The 16,560-nt window shown below is 41.3% G+C and overlaps 2 protein-coding genes across 4 annotated transcripts in view; one reads left to right on the top strand and one right to left on the bottom strand.

The window, feature by feature from the left end:
• The window catches only part of TSG101 (tumor susceptibility 101), a 24,766-nt gene extending 12,380 nt beyond the window's left edge, over window positions 1–12,386 (top strand). For both annotated transcript variants that reach the window (XM_064657504.1, XM_064657503.1), the window contains exons 8-10: window positions 4,811–5,013; window positions 6,454–6,693; window positions 7,821–12,386. In XM_064657504.1, the coding sequence (XP_064513574.1) occupies window positions 4,811–5,013; window positions 6,454–6,693; window positions 7,821–7,910 (533 nt within the window). In that variant the 3' untranslated portion in view covers window positions 7,911–12,386. The remainder of the gene's footprint in view (window positions 1–4,810; window positions 5,014–6,453; window positions 6,694–7,820) is intronic.
• LOC135415591 (L-lactate dehydrogenase A chain) lies at window positions 9,772–16,560 on the bottom strand. Of its 2 annotated transcripts, none has more exons than XM_064657505.1 (8): window positions 16,420–16,560; window positions 14,878–15,012; window positions 14,004–14,121; window positions 13,135–13,308; window positions 12,234–12,407; window positions 11,341–11,458; window positions 10,787–10,910; window positions 9,772–10,601 (listed from the first exon to the last, which is right to left on the bottom strand). In XM_064657505.1, the coding sequence occupies exons 2-8, from the start codon at window positions 15,001–15,003 to the stop codon at window positions 10,437–10,439; spliced, it is 999 nt and encodes a 332-aa protein (XP_064513575.1). In that variant the 5' UTR covers window positions 15,004–15,012; window positions 16,420–16,560; the 3' UTR covers window positions 9,772–10,436. The 2 variants fall into 2 exon arrangements, with proteins under 2 accessions (XP_064513575.1, XP_064513576.1); XM_064657506.1 differs by having other exon boundaries at window positions 14,878–15,009; window positions 16,420–16,528.

Genomic DNA, 16,560 nt, shown 5'->3' with positions numbered 1-16,560 from the left:
GCTGTCTAAAGCAGAGGTTTCCAGTGTGTTTGGAATGAGCTTCCTTTTTACTGAGTTTCTTCTCCGACCTCTTCTCTGTTGCTTCTTATTGGTCCCTACTTTGTAATTTCCTCCTTTCTTCCCTTCAGCAGCAGGATCTAGGGTATTGACTTGTGTTCTTTTCCCTGTCTGCTGCTCTGTAGCCCTTTGCTGACACAATACAAGCTTTGTTTCCATTCTGAACCTCACTCTTAGAGTGTGTGTAGGAGACTGGGAATCAGTGCTTAATATCATCTAGTTAAGTAGGAAGTTGGTGCAGTAACTTTGCAGTTGGTTGATAATCCTTTGGGCACAGTTAAATGGTGATGATGTAGACTCTTGTAATGTTGTTCACATTATCAGTCCATTGTAGTCTATTTTGCACCATAATTTCAAAGTGCATCCATAGGTTCTTCATTTGATACGTGACACCTCCCAGTTATTTATAGAATGGCCTGGGTTAGAATCATATAATGTCTCTTCTCTCCAGAACTCTCTGTATTTTGAGATTTTCCGTTGCTTACATGGATACAAAGCAAGTTCATGGCTTGGCAAGAGAAGAAAGATGCTTCTACTTTACTCTTAATAAAATATTTGAGGAGTTCTTTTATTACAGAATTTGGAAACAACAGTAGCTTGTGTGTTGTATTCTCTTTGTGCCTGATCCCATCCTTTGTGTCCAAGTTCTTTCAGCCTTCTGAATGAAAAAAGTCTTTCTTGAAACTTCTTGGCTGCCTCAGTTGGTCCCCTGAGGTCACTCTGAGGTGATGTGTGACTGCCACGCACTCTGCAGGAAAGCTGCTGTCCCACTCAAGTGCCTGAAATAGTGCTCAGTGTTGTGGGGCTGCAGTTGGATTCTGGAAGAATGAATGGTCTCCACTGCTCTCATGTAGGGAGCTGGTAACCTTTCCAGGGAGTGCTGGCTGTCTGCACTGTCTTTCTCAAACAAATCCAGTTTTGCTTTTATATAGTAGAGAGTTAATTTAAAATGTAGGTATGTTCTATTTCATTTCTTTCCCTCGTTTTCATCCCCACTGGAGAGGAACAGAGGTGGAATATCTGCCAGAGATAAAAGGCTCTTCAAGTCCTGAGTTAGATCATCTGAGACCAGGTTTTGTAGTGGCAATTTTACATTAGACTGATTCATTTGATGCAGCTTGGTAAAAGTCCTACATCTGTTATACCTGGTTTATCTCTTATGCCAAATGAAATGTAAACAAGTCTCTTTAATCATCCATTATATTTACAGTACTGTGGGTGGTTTTTGTTGGTGTGTGTATTTTGTTGGGGTTTTTTGACAATACAGTATTTTTTTTCCTTTCAACTGAAAATGTTTATTTCCTGTAGAGTTTGTTTATTTGTCTGTGGTTTATTGTGATAGTTTATTTAGGAGCATATCAGGTGCTACAGCTTCAGAGTTTTGTGGGCAGGTGGTGGTGGTGTTTCTTATAGTGAGCTTAGTTTGAGTTGAATGAAAATGCTCCTTCAGAGTAACTTAAGTTTTTAATAATTACTGGTTTTTCAAATAGTCCTTCAGGCTTTTTCTTTCTGTTCAATCATCTGCCATTAATTACCTTTCTGATGCAGTTCCTACTTCAATGGTTCTGTAAGGTTACTTCTGAAACCAGACTCTGCCTGGTAAAGGGTAAAGGTCTCAAGTGCTCTGTGAATTTATTGACCATGTGCCATAAAATCTTCCCCAGGCTGGGCTAATTATGGAAGTGACAGAAAATGCTACGGGTTCATGCTCTTTAAGAAGATACATAAAATCTACTTGAGCTGTATAAAATAATGCTTTACATGTTCAAAGACCTCTTTCCTATCTGTTGGCATTTCTGTGTGAACTTTCATTGTGTTGGGTGTATTGTGATTTTATTTTTTCTGTCCTACTTTACTGTTGAAGTGAACCTTGTATAAAGTCTCCCTGAGTGAGGGATATCGGGGGAAAAAGAAAGTAAACATCAGTTCTATTGATACTGGTTCTGGCAGATTCTGACTTTGTGTTAGAGAATAATTCACTATGTAAAGTAAACAGTAACTGAGTCATGCTAATGTTGTTTTTGAAGGGAAATCAGGCCTTTTTGACTTGGAACAATTGTCTGCCTAAAACAGAAAGTCCTGAAATCCTTGTCCTAGATAGTTTCACTGACTTGGTCTAGGTTTTACTTTTCAGTGTAGAAAGTGCCGTTCTTTCTCCTTCTCATAAGCAGCAGCATTGGTGGATTCATAGTTTGTGTATATGGTGCTTTTTGACAGCTTCTGTTGCTGGTTCTAATAGTTAACCAAATATTGCAAATTACCTTGTTTACTGGTAAATCAGATCAAGTGTTGGGACATTCATATTTTCCTGAGACTATCTTTGCACCATTTGATTAATAATTCAATCTCTTTATTTTTCAGTAGTAATTAGCTTGTTTTTTTAAAAAATTGCACATCTTCTGGTGCAAATTGTATGTAAGTAAAGTGCTCATGTTTGTACTGATCAAAATCTGTATGGGATGTTTTAAGGATACAAAGATGTGTAGTCCTATCAACAGCAGTTTGCATTTGTTAGTATAACAATGCCAAGACACTCCAAATAACAGGTTTTTTTATGCTATGTTGATACCTTAACAGTAAATTTTTAATCTTTCCATTCAGATACAGTTTTCTAAAGGCAGAGTTAAGATTTTTAAACTGTTATAGATTTTTAAACTGTTCTGGATTGTTGCTGATTCTCAGGAAGATATCCAGCCTACCCCAAGAACACTGTCACTAAAGATCCCACCTTTTTCTTGAATAACTAGTGAAATTATTGTAATCTTATTTCTAGCTAATAGTAGTTCAGTTAGACTACTGTCAATAACATATTCAAAAATATATTTATCACTGGTTACCTTAGTGTGATTTACTCTAAAAATGCCAGTCTTTGAACTATTTTGTCTAAATGGCAAAACTAATGTATGCTTTGTGTTGCTTATTTGCTTTTGCCTTTTTCTGAAGGCCTGTGATTATTAAGAAAGATGAAGAGGTTTATTGGATTTCAGCTGACTTGAGACACTTTTCTGAACTTCTGGGAAGAAAACCAAAAGATATGCTGAAGATTTTTGTCTTCAACTGTACAAGATTCATGGGAACCGTGATGAATATTTTTTCACTTTGTAATTTTTTGAAACCTAGGGTCAGGGGACATGATGTACATAATGCTGTAACAGTTTCAGGGTTTTGATAGCCTTGTCTCTGTGTAAGAAGATACTCTGGTAAAAATTCTTTTTGCAGATATTTTTTTTTGCAGTTATAGAGCTTCAAACCTCTCTGCATTTCACTCATAAGGGTTGTAAAGTTTAGGCACAAAAGCTGCTACTCCAGTTTTCCCCACAGAGGAACAGTTGATGTGGTTTGTGATAAATAGCACCAGTAGCCACTTTACATTCTCTAGAGCACTCTGAGTTTCCTGGTCTGCAGATACATGGCACTTTCTGTGACAGACACAAAGCACTTACCTTTCTGTTTAAAAAGGTGTTAGTGACAGACTCTTGAAATTATCCTTGAAAGGCTGATTTGCAAAAGCAATATTCAGTTCTCCTGCCCCATTTGCTCACTTTCTTACCCATAGGGGTGCACTGTTCTTGAACCTGGAGGAAGTGATCTTTGAATATTCCCCAGCTCTCTTGGACCCCTCTTTTCTCTAGCATACATTCCAATGGAATTCTTCCAAGAGGCTGCCTGAAGAGGCCAGTTAGCGCTCCTGAAGTACAGGGTTGTGATCTTATTCCTTGCCTTGCTATCTCCTTGCAGGAGAACTCTGTGGTCATGGTCGATGCAGCTGAGGCTGCGCCAACCTTCACATCTCTAACCAGACCTTCCTTGTTAGTTAAATAAGGTCCCGGCACACCTTTCCTCTATAACAAAAAGTTATCACCAACTCTTTCCAGGAGCCTCTTGGACTGTTGTGCCCAGCTGGGTTGCCCCTCCAGCAGGTGTCAGGGTGGTTGTAGTTCTCCATGAGAACCAAGGCCTGGGACTCTGAGGCTGCTTCCAGTTGTCTATAAAAGGCCTCATCTATTTCCTCCTCAATAATGTCACCCTTGCCTAGTCTGCCCTTTAATCCTAACCCATAAACCCTCAACTCACCATCCTCCCAGAGACAGAGCTGCATACATTCCATGTATTCTTCTACATAAAGGGTAACTCCATCACTTTGCCTTCCTGGCCTGTCTTTCCTAAAAAGTATGTAGCCATTCCTGTTAACATTCCAATCATGCAAGCTATCCCACCATGTCTCTGTAATTGCAGTGGGACCAAAGCCTTGCGACTGCACACAGATCTCCAAATCCTCCTCTTTGTTTCCCACACTGCCTATATTGGTGTACAGGCCCTTCAGTGAGGTATTCGAGGATGTCTGTTTCCCAGGAGGGGTGCAAGAAGATACCTCATAATCGCTTTCTGAGCTGCATTACCTTCCCCTCTCAGGCTGCATGGATGGTCTCTATAACTCTCTCTCTGTCTTTCCTAGTTAAAAGCTCTCCTTACCAGGCCAGATAATCCTGAAAAAAAAAACAAACAAAAAACCAAAATAGTAAACTGAATGAATGGATGTATACTCTTAAATTTACTTGTGTTTCTTTGAATGTATTTTTATCTCACTGCGGTTTCTTCACTGCTTCTGAAAATTGTTAGGGAAAGCAGTTTATTTTACTGTCTCACGTTGCTGAAGTACAACAGAAAGTTGGCCACTTTTTATTCCAACTGGCTTTATACTGAAGCCACTGCAGCACAGTTAGTCTTATGCCTGTGAAATTTTCTTGTGCAGGACCCAGCAGAGATGGAACCATCAGTGAGGACACCATTCGAGCCTCCCTTATTTCGGCGGTCAGTGACAAACTGAGATGGCGGATGAAAGAAGAAATGGATCGTGCACAAGCTGAACTCAATGCCTTGAAAAGGACAGAGGAGGACCTGAAGAAAGGGCACCAGAAACTGGAAGAGATGGTAACACGCCTGGATCAAGAAGTGGTAAGCTGAGATGGACCACTGCTCCTACCTGAGCGTTCCTAGTAGTGAACAGAGGCATGTAATTGATTAATTATTAAGCGTGATAGAAATAGCAAAGTTTCCAGTGTTTTTTCTTTCACAGTTGGGGCGCATGTGCTCAGACGAAAGCAAATCAGAAATAGCAGTGTCCATAAGATGCAGTGTCCTGCCTGTATATTACAAATGTCACTGCTTAGTAGTAGAGGAACAGTATAATTTTCCCCCAGCTTTCCTAAAAGCTGTTAGTGCTGTGAGATTATGTCATACTTGGGTATCACTTTCTTGATAATAATGTGCAACAGCAGCACTGGAAAACATCTGTGTCTTAGTGCAGAGAATACTGATTTTGGTCACAGCCTCCTTGTATAACCTGCAGACTTTTTCTTTCCCAGAGGACTCTCTCCTACTCACAGTATGCTCAGAAATTCCTGCGGTTTTTCATTAAGGCATCTTCTGCTTAGTCCATCTGCTCCTTGCACTGGTGCTTGGGAGTAAGATTTTGGGATTGATGAACAGTTTCTGAAATGAGCTCAGTGTTCAGATATGGTTAAAAGATAATTAGAAATTATTAATCAGGACTAGAGAACAGAGGAAACCATTATGTCACCATGTGAATCTGTGATGTGCCTACTTTAAATGTAGTGTGTAGTTCTAGTCTTTCCTATCTTGGAAGGAAGGACATAATAGAACTGCAGATGTTTGATGCAAAGGCAAGAAGGATGATCCAGCAGTATCAGACAGCTTCCATATAGAACATGACTAAGTGTGGTAGGACTAAAGTCTGGAAAAAAAGACAGTGGAGGACAGAAAGAGTGGAATATGGTCATAGTCTGCATGGTTTTGAGTGATATGAGGAGAAGCACAGTGGTGTACAGTCTGTTCCAGAGGGACATGAAAAATATCAGGAGGTAAATTCCAGAGTAGCAAAAGGAGTTACATCTCACACAGATGGAGGTAAATTATAGTTCCCTTTAGTGGGTAAAGCCAGCACGTTTTATGTCCTGTCAGTACAGATAAGTGTTTGATCCGTGCTCAACAAGCTTGTATAAGAGCTTACTTCAGGAGACACATTCCAAAGAAAATACTTTGGCTTTGTTTTTATTATCTTTAGCTAGTTTAAATGGTTATCTTTCCTTATGTGGCAACTTGAAAATACTTAAAGACTGCTAGCATGTCTTCTCTACAGTTATAAATTGATAATGGATTGACATTATCTAAACCAGACGTTACTTTTTTAAAAGGAAGGAGTCTGAAATATATACACTGATAGCTCTTTCTTTTGTAAAAATCATAATAGAGATAAGCAAAGAAGTAAAGAATCAAGTGGTATGTCTAAAAATCTTTCATCTAGACAATTATATCACAAGAAGACATTCAGCTCTCGAGACCTAAGAAGTAAATATACATCTTAATTGTTTTTAGGCTGAAGTTGACAAGAACATTGAACTTCTCAAAAAGAAGGATGAGGAGCTCAGTTCGGCCTTAGAGAAAATGGAAAGTCAGTCAGAAAATAATGACATAGATGAAGTTATTATTCCTACAGCACCACTTTACAAGCAGATCCTGAACTTATATGCAGAGGAAAATGCAATTGAAGACACCATCTTCTACCTAGGGGAAGCACTGAGACGTGGAGTGATAGATTTGGATGTCTTTTTAAAGGTAGGTTTCTTGGGATGTTTTTAAGATGTGCATTTTAAATGCATTTACTTTGAACTCTTTTGTTCAGCTTATTAATGTTTGTGATTTCTTCACTGAAGAGGATTGTGTAGGAACATGAATACTTACATATTGAAGCATAAGTTTTAGAAAGTAATTTCAGATAAGTTTTATAAGTATTATAGATATGAAGTCATTTATCATTAGGCAATGCAAGTGTCAACATGATCTTTCCACTGGGCTTGCATCCTAATGCTGGAGCAACTAACTTTAAGGGTGACTGGAGTATTCAGACAGCTTTTGACTTGCAGTCTATGGATGCCTTTGCTGAGGCAGCTGGCAAAGTGTTAGAACCCTAGGAAAAAAAGCAAAAAAACCCAAGCTAGTTTTGCATCTCTAGCAGAGACCTTTTTAGACAGTTTGCTCCCTTTCTTTGCTGTCTTTAATGCTGAAAGTTCATAATGTCTGATCTAAAAACCTTTCTTTATTTTGAACTTATGTGCATGGTGATAGCACAGGAAATAGATCTGTTGTTATTTTGAAAAGATTAAAGCCACTTTTTAAGGTGGAATAAAACAACACAAAATGTGTACATCAGTAACTTATGTTGCCATTGTATCTGGAAAGATTAGTCTGTACTGGGGCCACTGGCTAGCAAGAGTTACCAGTCCTTCCTTTTTCTAACAATTGAGGTTCCCCCCAAAGGTACCACTTAGGCTTTGCTTCCAACAGCCTGTGTGTACAGTGCACTACACAGAGACATATTATTTCGTTCTTGTGTGGCTTGTTAGTTCTGTTCAGCTACTGTTAGAAGAACTGTTGTCTGCCCCACGGGAAGTGCATTAGTCTGATTTCACCCTGGAGTACATATTACTACTTTGATAGAATACATGTAAAGTTAGTAATTAAAATCACTAAAAATATACTGTAGTGATTGTATTTGTTAGCCACCTGCCAGTCATTTTAAGCCAAGAAAATGCCATTTGGTAGAATAATGCATTTAGTGTTTCCAAAAGCATCGTGTTTGGGTCATGGAATGTTTTGGACTTTGAAAATTTGTATTGCAATATAATTAAGTTTATATCAAAACTTTCCCAATAGTCAGCTGCTCTTACTCTTTCTTTCTGCAGCATGTACGTCTTCTGTCTCGCAAGCAGTTCCAGCTGAGAGCACTAATGCAGAAAGCAAGGAAGACTGCTGGACTCAGTGATCTCTACTGAATTCTCAGACTTTACCTGGGAAGTTAGATTTCCTTATGAAGCAGCCATTTTCTTGATATTTCTCTTAATCAGTAGGTGCCCAGAATAAGTTATTACATCATTCAAGTGTAAGATATTTTGAATCAATAATATATTTTCTTTTTGGTAAAGACTAGCTTTTATTAATGCACTTTCTATCTCCTGTATTCTTTGTGCTGGTGGACTTAACGCTGAATAAAACTTGTTGCATATTTTCTTCCTCTACAGAACTGTGTATGATGAGCTTTCTTTACAAGCAGGGCCTGGCTTATGCAGTGGCAGCTTAACCATACTTTCACTTTACTTCTGAGATTGGGAAGACGTTTCAGTTGTCCCAAAATGGACAAATCCACGTTTATTATAACCACTGAAAACTGAACAATCAGAATTTCAAGGCCCTGTTGTTTGACACAGCTGTTGACATCCAAGGATACTTTTCTTAAATGAGCTTAGTAACAGATAAATACTGACTCGCCTATTCTACCATCGGGTTCTGGCCCTAGTGGAGCACACCTTATGTATATTGCATTTTTCCACTTGAAAATACTAAGCAGAAGGAAGGCTGCTGCTGCATTTGGTGGTGTGCTCCCTGCCAAGCCAGGAACACACCAGAGTGCCACAGGAACTTGGGTTCTGGCTGCTTGAGCTGGGACAGCTCAGTGACAAAGCTGGTGGTTTAACAGAGCTCAGTGACAAGCCTGGTGCTCTAACGCTGCACTGCCTGCATAAGAGGGTGCATTGTACGAAGCACCTCCCAGCTTCGAGTGCTGTAGAGATTCATGGTGCTGCTCTTGCCTCCTCCCAGCAGCATGCTGCACTCCTCCACTGCCTTTTGTAGCTGCCCCAGCAAAACTAGGTTGAACACTGAAGTTTCTTGGTCTCAGCACAGTAACCAGCCTTTGTCTTAAGGCTTTTCATGTTACTGTTGGGTCTGAAGAGTTTGGAGTTTGTTTTAAAAAGCTGAATGAGGCTTACAGTTTTTACATTAAGTCCTGTGGATCTTCTGAAAGCTTTGAAAGTGGCTTCATACCATCTTCCTGTCATCTACATAGCAATAGTGACTGTAAGTAGTCATGTTTAAGTGCTCTTTCTGGGTGCTATTTTGGTCACTTGGGTGTTAGGGAAAGTGGTACAGTGCCTACAGCTTGATTAAGTTGCTTCATGAACACTTTCAGCTTATTGTAAAATATTTTGCTTCAAGAAGTAGCACCAGCTGTAGTACATAGTAAAAATCTACTCTGGGCTGAATGAGGTGATCCATTCTTATCCTGTGCCATGTCCTGCTGTTAGAAAAAGCTCAGAGTAAGGCCTTTCCCTCCTCCCTGTCATGAGGTGTTTTGAAATGTTACTGACCAGTAAGGTGATTCATTCTTCCTGCTCTAACTATGGAGTTGTAGGAGTAACTTGGTCATTGTTTCTATCCATGGCTGCTTTTCCAGAGGAGATGCTTTGTTATGCTTAAGCAGCAAGCTGACTTTTTATGGATGCCAAGTATTTGATGCAGAGAGGTTTTTTTTCCTTATAATGCAACAAAGTAATGCATGTTTCTCCACTCCCCTCGCATCATGGCAATTGAGCCTGTTTCTGTGCATCAAACTTGATTTCCATCTGAAGTTCTGAGTATTTAAATACTTCTATTACTGTTTTTTCATTCCTATCTTGAGACTGTAAGAAAGTTCACTACATAAATATCTGGAGCCTACAACAGACTAGCTGCCCATATTATTATACAGGTGCTGTTTTTGTTAGTGTGACTTGAGAAATAATATTGTTTGACTTAGATGAGTGCAAGCAGAGTTGTTTTGGAGACCAAACCCTAGAAAGAAAAACAAGGAGACAGAAATAACAGTTTGTGGTTTATTTTGTGTTGGAGCTGGTACTACAGTTGGACAGTCACTGTCTTGTTGCACAGAGAAACCATAACATTTTTTTTAAACATGCTCAGGAGACAGAACTTACAACTAGACTGATATAGTACACAAAAATAAGGTTCTCTAAAAAAAAGTATCCACAAAAATTCCAAAGCAGTGTTAGGAAAATACACTTGGACCTATCAACAGTGAAATATTTAAGCTATTCAGCTGGCAGAGAAGGTTGGTCAATTGGCTTGACAATCCCTTAACTGCAAGAAAATAGTCTTTGGTTTCACACTCTGTAGCAATTAGTTAGTTATTCTTCTGAGCCAACATGAAACAAGATGAGGAAAAGGCAAAGGGTTTTTTAGGCAGTGCTGCTTTGAATGCTGGATTTCTGTTGTACCACTTCACTGAACAAGACTGACTAGGTTATCTAGCTCTGGCTAAGAACATGGGTGTCTGTGAGCAGGGAAAACCGTAGAATAGTTTCCTAATAGTATCTTCAGGAAACTCATTTGTTCAGATCTGAGCTTTTTGTGTGTTCTAGTCGAGATACATACATTGGAAGATTTGACTTACTTGAAAAGTGCAACGTAAGACAAACCACTAAACCCGTTAAACTGCAAAGAGCCAAAGAACTGCTTGGGCAGAATTAAAACTGTAGTTCCTTCTGGATTGCCCAGAGTGTATCTGCACTCTTCCTTAATTTGTCTTCTTCCTCAGGTTTTAGGATCATCTTTACTACATCAGTGATGCCATTATTGCCCAGTACGCAAGGAACACTTAGGAAGACATCCTCTTTTATTCCATGTAAGCCCTGAAAAGTAGGTAAGGATTATTAGGCTAGAATTTGTGCGTGTCTGCATATTTCACAGAATATCTTAGGAGGAAAACTCAACTAAATTTAGCTGAAATTAAACTAGAAAGTGATCAGTGTTCTTCAGAATTCCCAAGTTTTTTAGTTCTCAGTAAGACAGAAGTTAGCAAAAAGGGGCTTCTCACCTTAACAATTGTAGAGATCGGGTGCACTCTTCTCAAATTCTTCATAATAGTTTCAGCTAGATCTCCCACAGAAAGGCCAATAGCCCATGATGTGTACCCCTTCAGTTTGATCACCTCATAGGCACTGCAGAGACAGAGACACTCATTAAAAAACAAATACTGTCAACTGAAGTGCTTAAAGCTTGTAAGAAGGGCTTTTGGAGGGGTCTTAAGCAACTTGGAGGCATCAGAAGCTGCTTCACTGATTTGTTGGCAGGACTGAAATAAACTCAGCAGTGAGTAGTTCTGTTTGCATTTTACACTACTCCCCCCAGTTATACTGGAAGCCAAAGGACTTCCCTAATTTAAAGTTTACTAATCATGAAAACTTAACTCTGCTAGATCTACTTTAATGCTTAAAATACTTTCAAGTTCTATTATGTTTTTATCCTGACATTTGTTTTGGCCTACGCTGGTATGTATGAAACCACATCTGGGTACAGCAGTTCAGAGATGTTTTAGCTCTTTATGATTTGTTCTCATGTTGCAGTAAAAAAAGTCAAAGCAGTATTTACCTGTCCACGACCTGCTTATGGACCTCCTTCCAGTGTTCCTTGTCTGCATCAGTTCCCAAGTCTGGATGAAGAGTCTTCAGGGAGACACCAGCAACATTCACTCCACTCCAAACAGGTACTGAGAGTTGCACATAGATTAATTATCTCACAAGAATATTTAGTTTTGTCCTCTAACAGTTAACATAAGATCTAGCTGGATTCATCTGCAACATATCACTTCTGATTTAGATATGACTTTAAATATAGTGTGACCTACAAGGCCAATCTAAATTGCAGGCTGAGAACCTAGGAGCATATAAACATATGGTGCCACAGCATTAAAGCACCTGGGCAAGATGAACTAAAAATGACAGTAACTGTATTTTGCAAAGCCTTCTCAAAGCAAGAATTGATTCCAAATGCTTCCTCCCAAGTGCCAGGAAGCAGACAGTACTGCTTTGGTGCTGCTTGGAAAACTACAGGTTAAGCAAGGATAAAGTTGCTCTTTCTCCTGTCCTCCAGACTTGCCTCTGCATTTCAGTTCCTATATATAGTGACTAACAGATGCCAGTAAAGGCAACTGAGTGACTACCAGTAGGAGAGTCCCTTGCAGAGAACTTTATCCTCTTGCTGCTTCAGTTTGGGTTTTTTGAGGAGTTACAGGAACAACTTAGCCTAGAAATGTTTAGCCACCTCAGATTACAGTAATGACCTTTCCAAGCAGTCACACAGGTCAAATATAGATCATCTAGGGTTACTACTCTGTGCAGCAAAAGACTTAAACCAAGAGTTGCATTTTTAAGGTGCTGCAGTGCAAAGGTTTTTGAGCAGTTTTGCTGTAGCTTTTCGAGGTGTTTCTTGCAAACAAAGTATCAGAAAGTTTCGTGTAACAGCCAGTCAGATTTCACCCTTACCACTGGAATCTCCATGCTCTCCAACAATCCATCCATGGCAGCTTAGAGGATGGATGCCCAGCCTTTCTCCCATGAGGTGGCGGAAACGGGCGGAGTCCAGGTTGCAGCCACTACCAATAACACGATGTTTAGGAAAGCCACTGATCTTCCAGGCCACATAGGTCAAAACATCCACTGTAAACAGAGCAAGTGCCACTCATGAGCAGTTTGATAACTAGGATGGTACCTTCCACTCATCTGTAAGTGTTTTATCTGCATGTTAGTTGCATGAAGCAGAGCATAAAGCCATGCCAGTGGCCAGGCTCTGCAGTGGGCCAATATAACCATTTTTATTAAACAGCCTCTCAGCTCTGCATGCAATTACCAATGTCCCTTACTGTGTCGTGTGCTAAGGATCACTTGGACTGAAAACCCAGGTTAGAGGAAATGTCTTTTTATAAGAACAGACTGCTGAGCATGGAAGGAAGATGACACTTTTTTGCTATGTGGATATGACAGAACAGTTTGTGTTGGAAGGGACCTTTAAGACCATCTCATTCCAACCCACTGCCATGGGTAGGGACACCTTCCACTAGACCATGTTGCTCAAAGCCCCATCCAGCCTGGCCTTGAACACTTCCAGGGATGGGGCATCCACAACTTGTCTGGGCCACCTGTTCCCATGTCTCACCACCTTCACAATAAAGAATTTCTTCCTTATATCTAATCTAAATCTACCTCTTTCAGTTTAAGCCATTACCCCTTGCCCTATCACTACCTCCAAGGTCTCCCTTGAGCCTTTTCTTCCCCAGTATAAGTACTTTCTAAAAGCCTGTGCTGGTCATGTTAGTACACTAATGCCACGTTACTGAAGAAACACTATTCTCTAAGCCAAATCCTCTTAAGGCAACACAAGACAAACCTGGGTTTGAGACAATAAGCAGCTTGCAGTCAGGACTGTATTTAACAACGTTGGGAATGATGAATTTGAAGATGTTGACGTTGCGCTGGACCAAGTTAAGGCGGCTCTCTCCTTCCTGCTGACGGGCACCAGCAGTGACAATGACCAGCTTGGAGTGTGCAGTCACACTGTAATCTGCAGACAAAAGTGGTGTCAAACACAACCTCTTTCTACACATGGTTCAGAACATGAGTTCTCAGTTCTTTTTCATATTGAGATCTAAAATTCTGAAGTTTGAAGGTGCAGTAATTGTTACCCAATAATTGTTACCCTAGACTTTGCTGCAAGCAGCAACCTCGAGGCACGTCAACAACTTAGCGTGCAGATGTGGGCAGTGATAGTCCATGCTTCTTAGGCACAGATGGGAATAGGGATAGCATTCAGTTCAAGTGCTGCGTAGAAGAGGAAGAATGTTCTGCCCTCATAACCTGCCACCTGTGGGCACTGTAGCTGCCCAGTAACTAATATGTTACACAGTAACTAAAGCTCGTTAAGCCTTTGCCCTACTCAAGGCTGCCGCTAAACCTAAATCCATCAGATATTTTTAGCCATGAAGTAAGGAGTAATGTATTCAGGTGGTTAACTGGCTATGAAATAAAGTTCTCAAAGGTGCAGATGTACTTTCACCTTGCTGTACCAAGTAATGAACTCTGGAAGGTAATTCCTAGCTGGACTGGCTGTAACAAGGTACGTGAAACAATGTCAGCTGAGTACTATTTCCGTGAGCTTTCCTCCTAACAGTTAGGGTAACAGGCTTGGATGACCAGTGGGAGACCTGAAGTAACTCTCTCCATTTGGAGATAATGAGCACATTAGAGCAAACTACTTGCCTTTGCCAGAGACAATCTTCGGTGTTTTAAGGAAGAGGCTGCCATGCTGGAGATCCAGCATCTCTCCTCGGAGTTTGTCCTCCACAACGTCAACAAGGGCAAGTTCATCAGCCAAGTCCTGCAAGAGACCAAAGTTTAATGGTAAGTTTACTGCCTCTTTGAGCAAAACCCCCAGTTTGTAAACTGTGAAATTACAATTATTTTAAAAGCCATGATCTGCTTCAGCAGTTTTGCTTATCTGTAACACTTTACTCTTTCCCAGAGTCCCTAAATTAGTCTCCTGGGATATCCCTTTTTTTGAGTTCGTTTCATACTTTTCATAACCACATTCTGTGTGAAATAGTTGTACAATTTAGCAGGACAATAATGAAGAATAATTTAATAGCGGTTCATAAGCAACCCATTTGACAGTTAAGAAAAGCAAGCCTGGTATTAACCACAGCATTTTCAATATGATAATGGACTACAGAGTACAAATCATTCAGAGTGTCAAGGACCAATTTTTCCAGACCACACTACAGAGAATTGTTCCATTGTCCACTCTGCTTAAGACAAAATGACTCCTCGGTTCTTAATCTTTTTGTATTTTGGAGTGTTAGAGAACACCTACTTGGAAGGGAGTCTGGAATTCCCTCAAAGGTATATGCAGCTCTTAAAATTATACATAAACTACATTCTATCTGGTACTGTGGCAAACTGCAGCTATTTGTTCTGTGTCAATAGCCTGAAAACTGCTGCTTCACTTTGGGCCCAAACAAAGGAATGTATAACCAGAAATTCATCTTGTGTGCTTAGTCTAATAAGGGAGATTATTTTTTGGCCCCCCTTTTAGGTCTCAGGTTCTTCTGCCGCTTCATCCAAGCTTGACACTTACCTTCATCAGGATGCTGATAGCACAGGCCATTCCAACTGCACCCACACCAACCACACTAATCTTATTTTGGGCATGACTGTGCTCCTCTTTGTGGAGACTGTGGATGAGCTGATCCTTGAGAGACATGGTGCACTGCTGAAAGGAAAGCAACAGATTATTTCTCCAAGCTTTGGAGCTTTTACTGACACCAGAATATTTTTATCAAGACAGACTTTATTCCAGGATGGTAAGAAAATGGATATAAAACACATGCCTAAAACATCCAGCAATACTGCCTGTTCACCACAAAATTATTGCAAAAATTAATTATTGATGGCAATCCTCTGTTTAAGCTCACTATAGCTTTCCCTCAAATACAGCCTGAGACCCGCTGATTGTATAGCTGGTGGCACTCCAGCAGCAGCAGTAGAATGTTCTAAATGGCCATCCATATTGCACTGAAGTAGAGGAAGCCATTTTAGTACTTCTAAGCACAGCATGGTCTGGCACTCTGTTCTACTGCCCTGAAAAACTGGTATTCTGTGCCCTGAAGCCTTTCCAGAACTGAAGTTGTGCAACACTTCGGCAAGCCTTTCTTCAGCACAGCGTGATCCTTGAATTCAACTTTTTGAATTTGCTTTAAAGTGGAACTGCACGGTTTTGAATTAAGATGGCTGGAGTCTGGTGTTACCATCTCTCCCCCACGCAATCACAGCAGCCTGGTTATACGGGTTCTGAGAGTCACGGGTGTGCCGAAATGGCACAGTGACGACGGCCGGCTCCCTGCAGAGCGGCACCACGCTTGCATAGGAAATGGTGCTGCGCTGGGAGCTGCACTGGGAGCAGCCTGAAGAGCCCAGGGCAGGAGCAGACTCACAGACGGGTGCGAGTACGGACACAACGCGACTCTCAAGTTAGTACTGAACAGGCGGCAACTCGTTCAGAGCGGGAAAAGCCAAGCAGAGCGGGGAAGGACTGTGCGTTTTGAGGCTGGGGGAAGGGACAGGAAGCCAGTAGTGCCCATATTTAGTTAAAATCAACCGAGCTACGTCAGTATTCATTTGCAGAAGCCTCCTGAAGCGTGGCCACTGTAGTGCACACTCTCCATGTGCCAAGTCCTCCCGTTGCTCTATAAGCACTTTAATGTGCAGGGCTGATGAAAGGCATCCACTCAAGCATTTCTGTTACACTTAATGCTCAAAAATGTTCGCTTTTAAAGTGCCGTTCCCCTGAAAGAAGCAGGTCAGGGGAGTAATAGGTGGTATATTAACGCTGTATTTCAAACGCAGCCCTGAGCCCATCCTGACGTCCCTTTTCCATCTCGCTCCCTGGGGCCACGCGCACCGATTAAGGGAAGCAAGTTAATCCACGGATGTTCAAGGGGATGGAGGGAGGGGAGAGCATGGGGGGGTCGTGAGTGGAAATCACGCCGGATTGGCTCAAATCCAAGGCTGTGCCCGATACCACCTCGGCCGGGACGAGGAGACAACACCGCCTGCATCCCCTCTTCCTGCATTCCGCCTTCCCACACCCGTCCCAACCCGCCACGGCGATCGCACCTACCGAGCGTCCTCACACAAGCGCGGCGGTGGCGACAAGGCGGGGGGGGAGGCGGCCGCCGCCTTAAATAGGGGCCGGGCGGCTGACGTGAGGCGGGCGGGCTGCGATGGTGGGGACGTGCCCGCAGACACGTCGGGGTGGAGA

Source organism: Pseudopipra pipra, chromosome 6 (assembly GCF_036250125.1).
Source record: "Pseudopipra pipra isolate bDixPip1 chromosome 6, bDixPip1.hap1, whole genome shotgun sequence".
NCBI classification, from domain to species: domain Eukaryota; kingdom Metazoa; phylum Chordata; class Aves; order Passeriformes; family Pipridae; genus Pseudopipra; species Pseudopipra pipra.
This window is presented reverse-complemented; position numbering and strand designations above follow the sequence as displayed.

Coding starts and splice junctions, on each gene's coding strand:
- LOC135415591 (XM_064657505.1), bottom strand. CDS start 15,003: ATGTCTCTCAAGGATCAGCTCATCCACAGTCTCCACAAAGAGGAGCAC. Junction 13,309..14,003: donor GAAGATTGTCTCTGGCAAAG/GCAAGTAGTTTG, acceptor TTTTGTCTGCAG/ATTACAGTGTGACTGCACAC. Junction 12,408..13,134: donor GCTTATTGTCTCAAACCCAG/GTTTGTCTTGTG, acceptor CTCTGTTTACAG/TGGATGTTTTGACCTATGTG.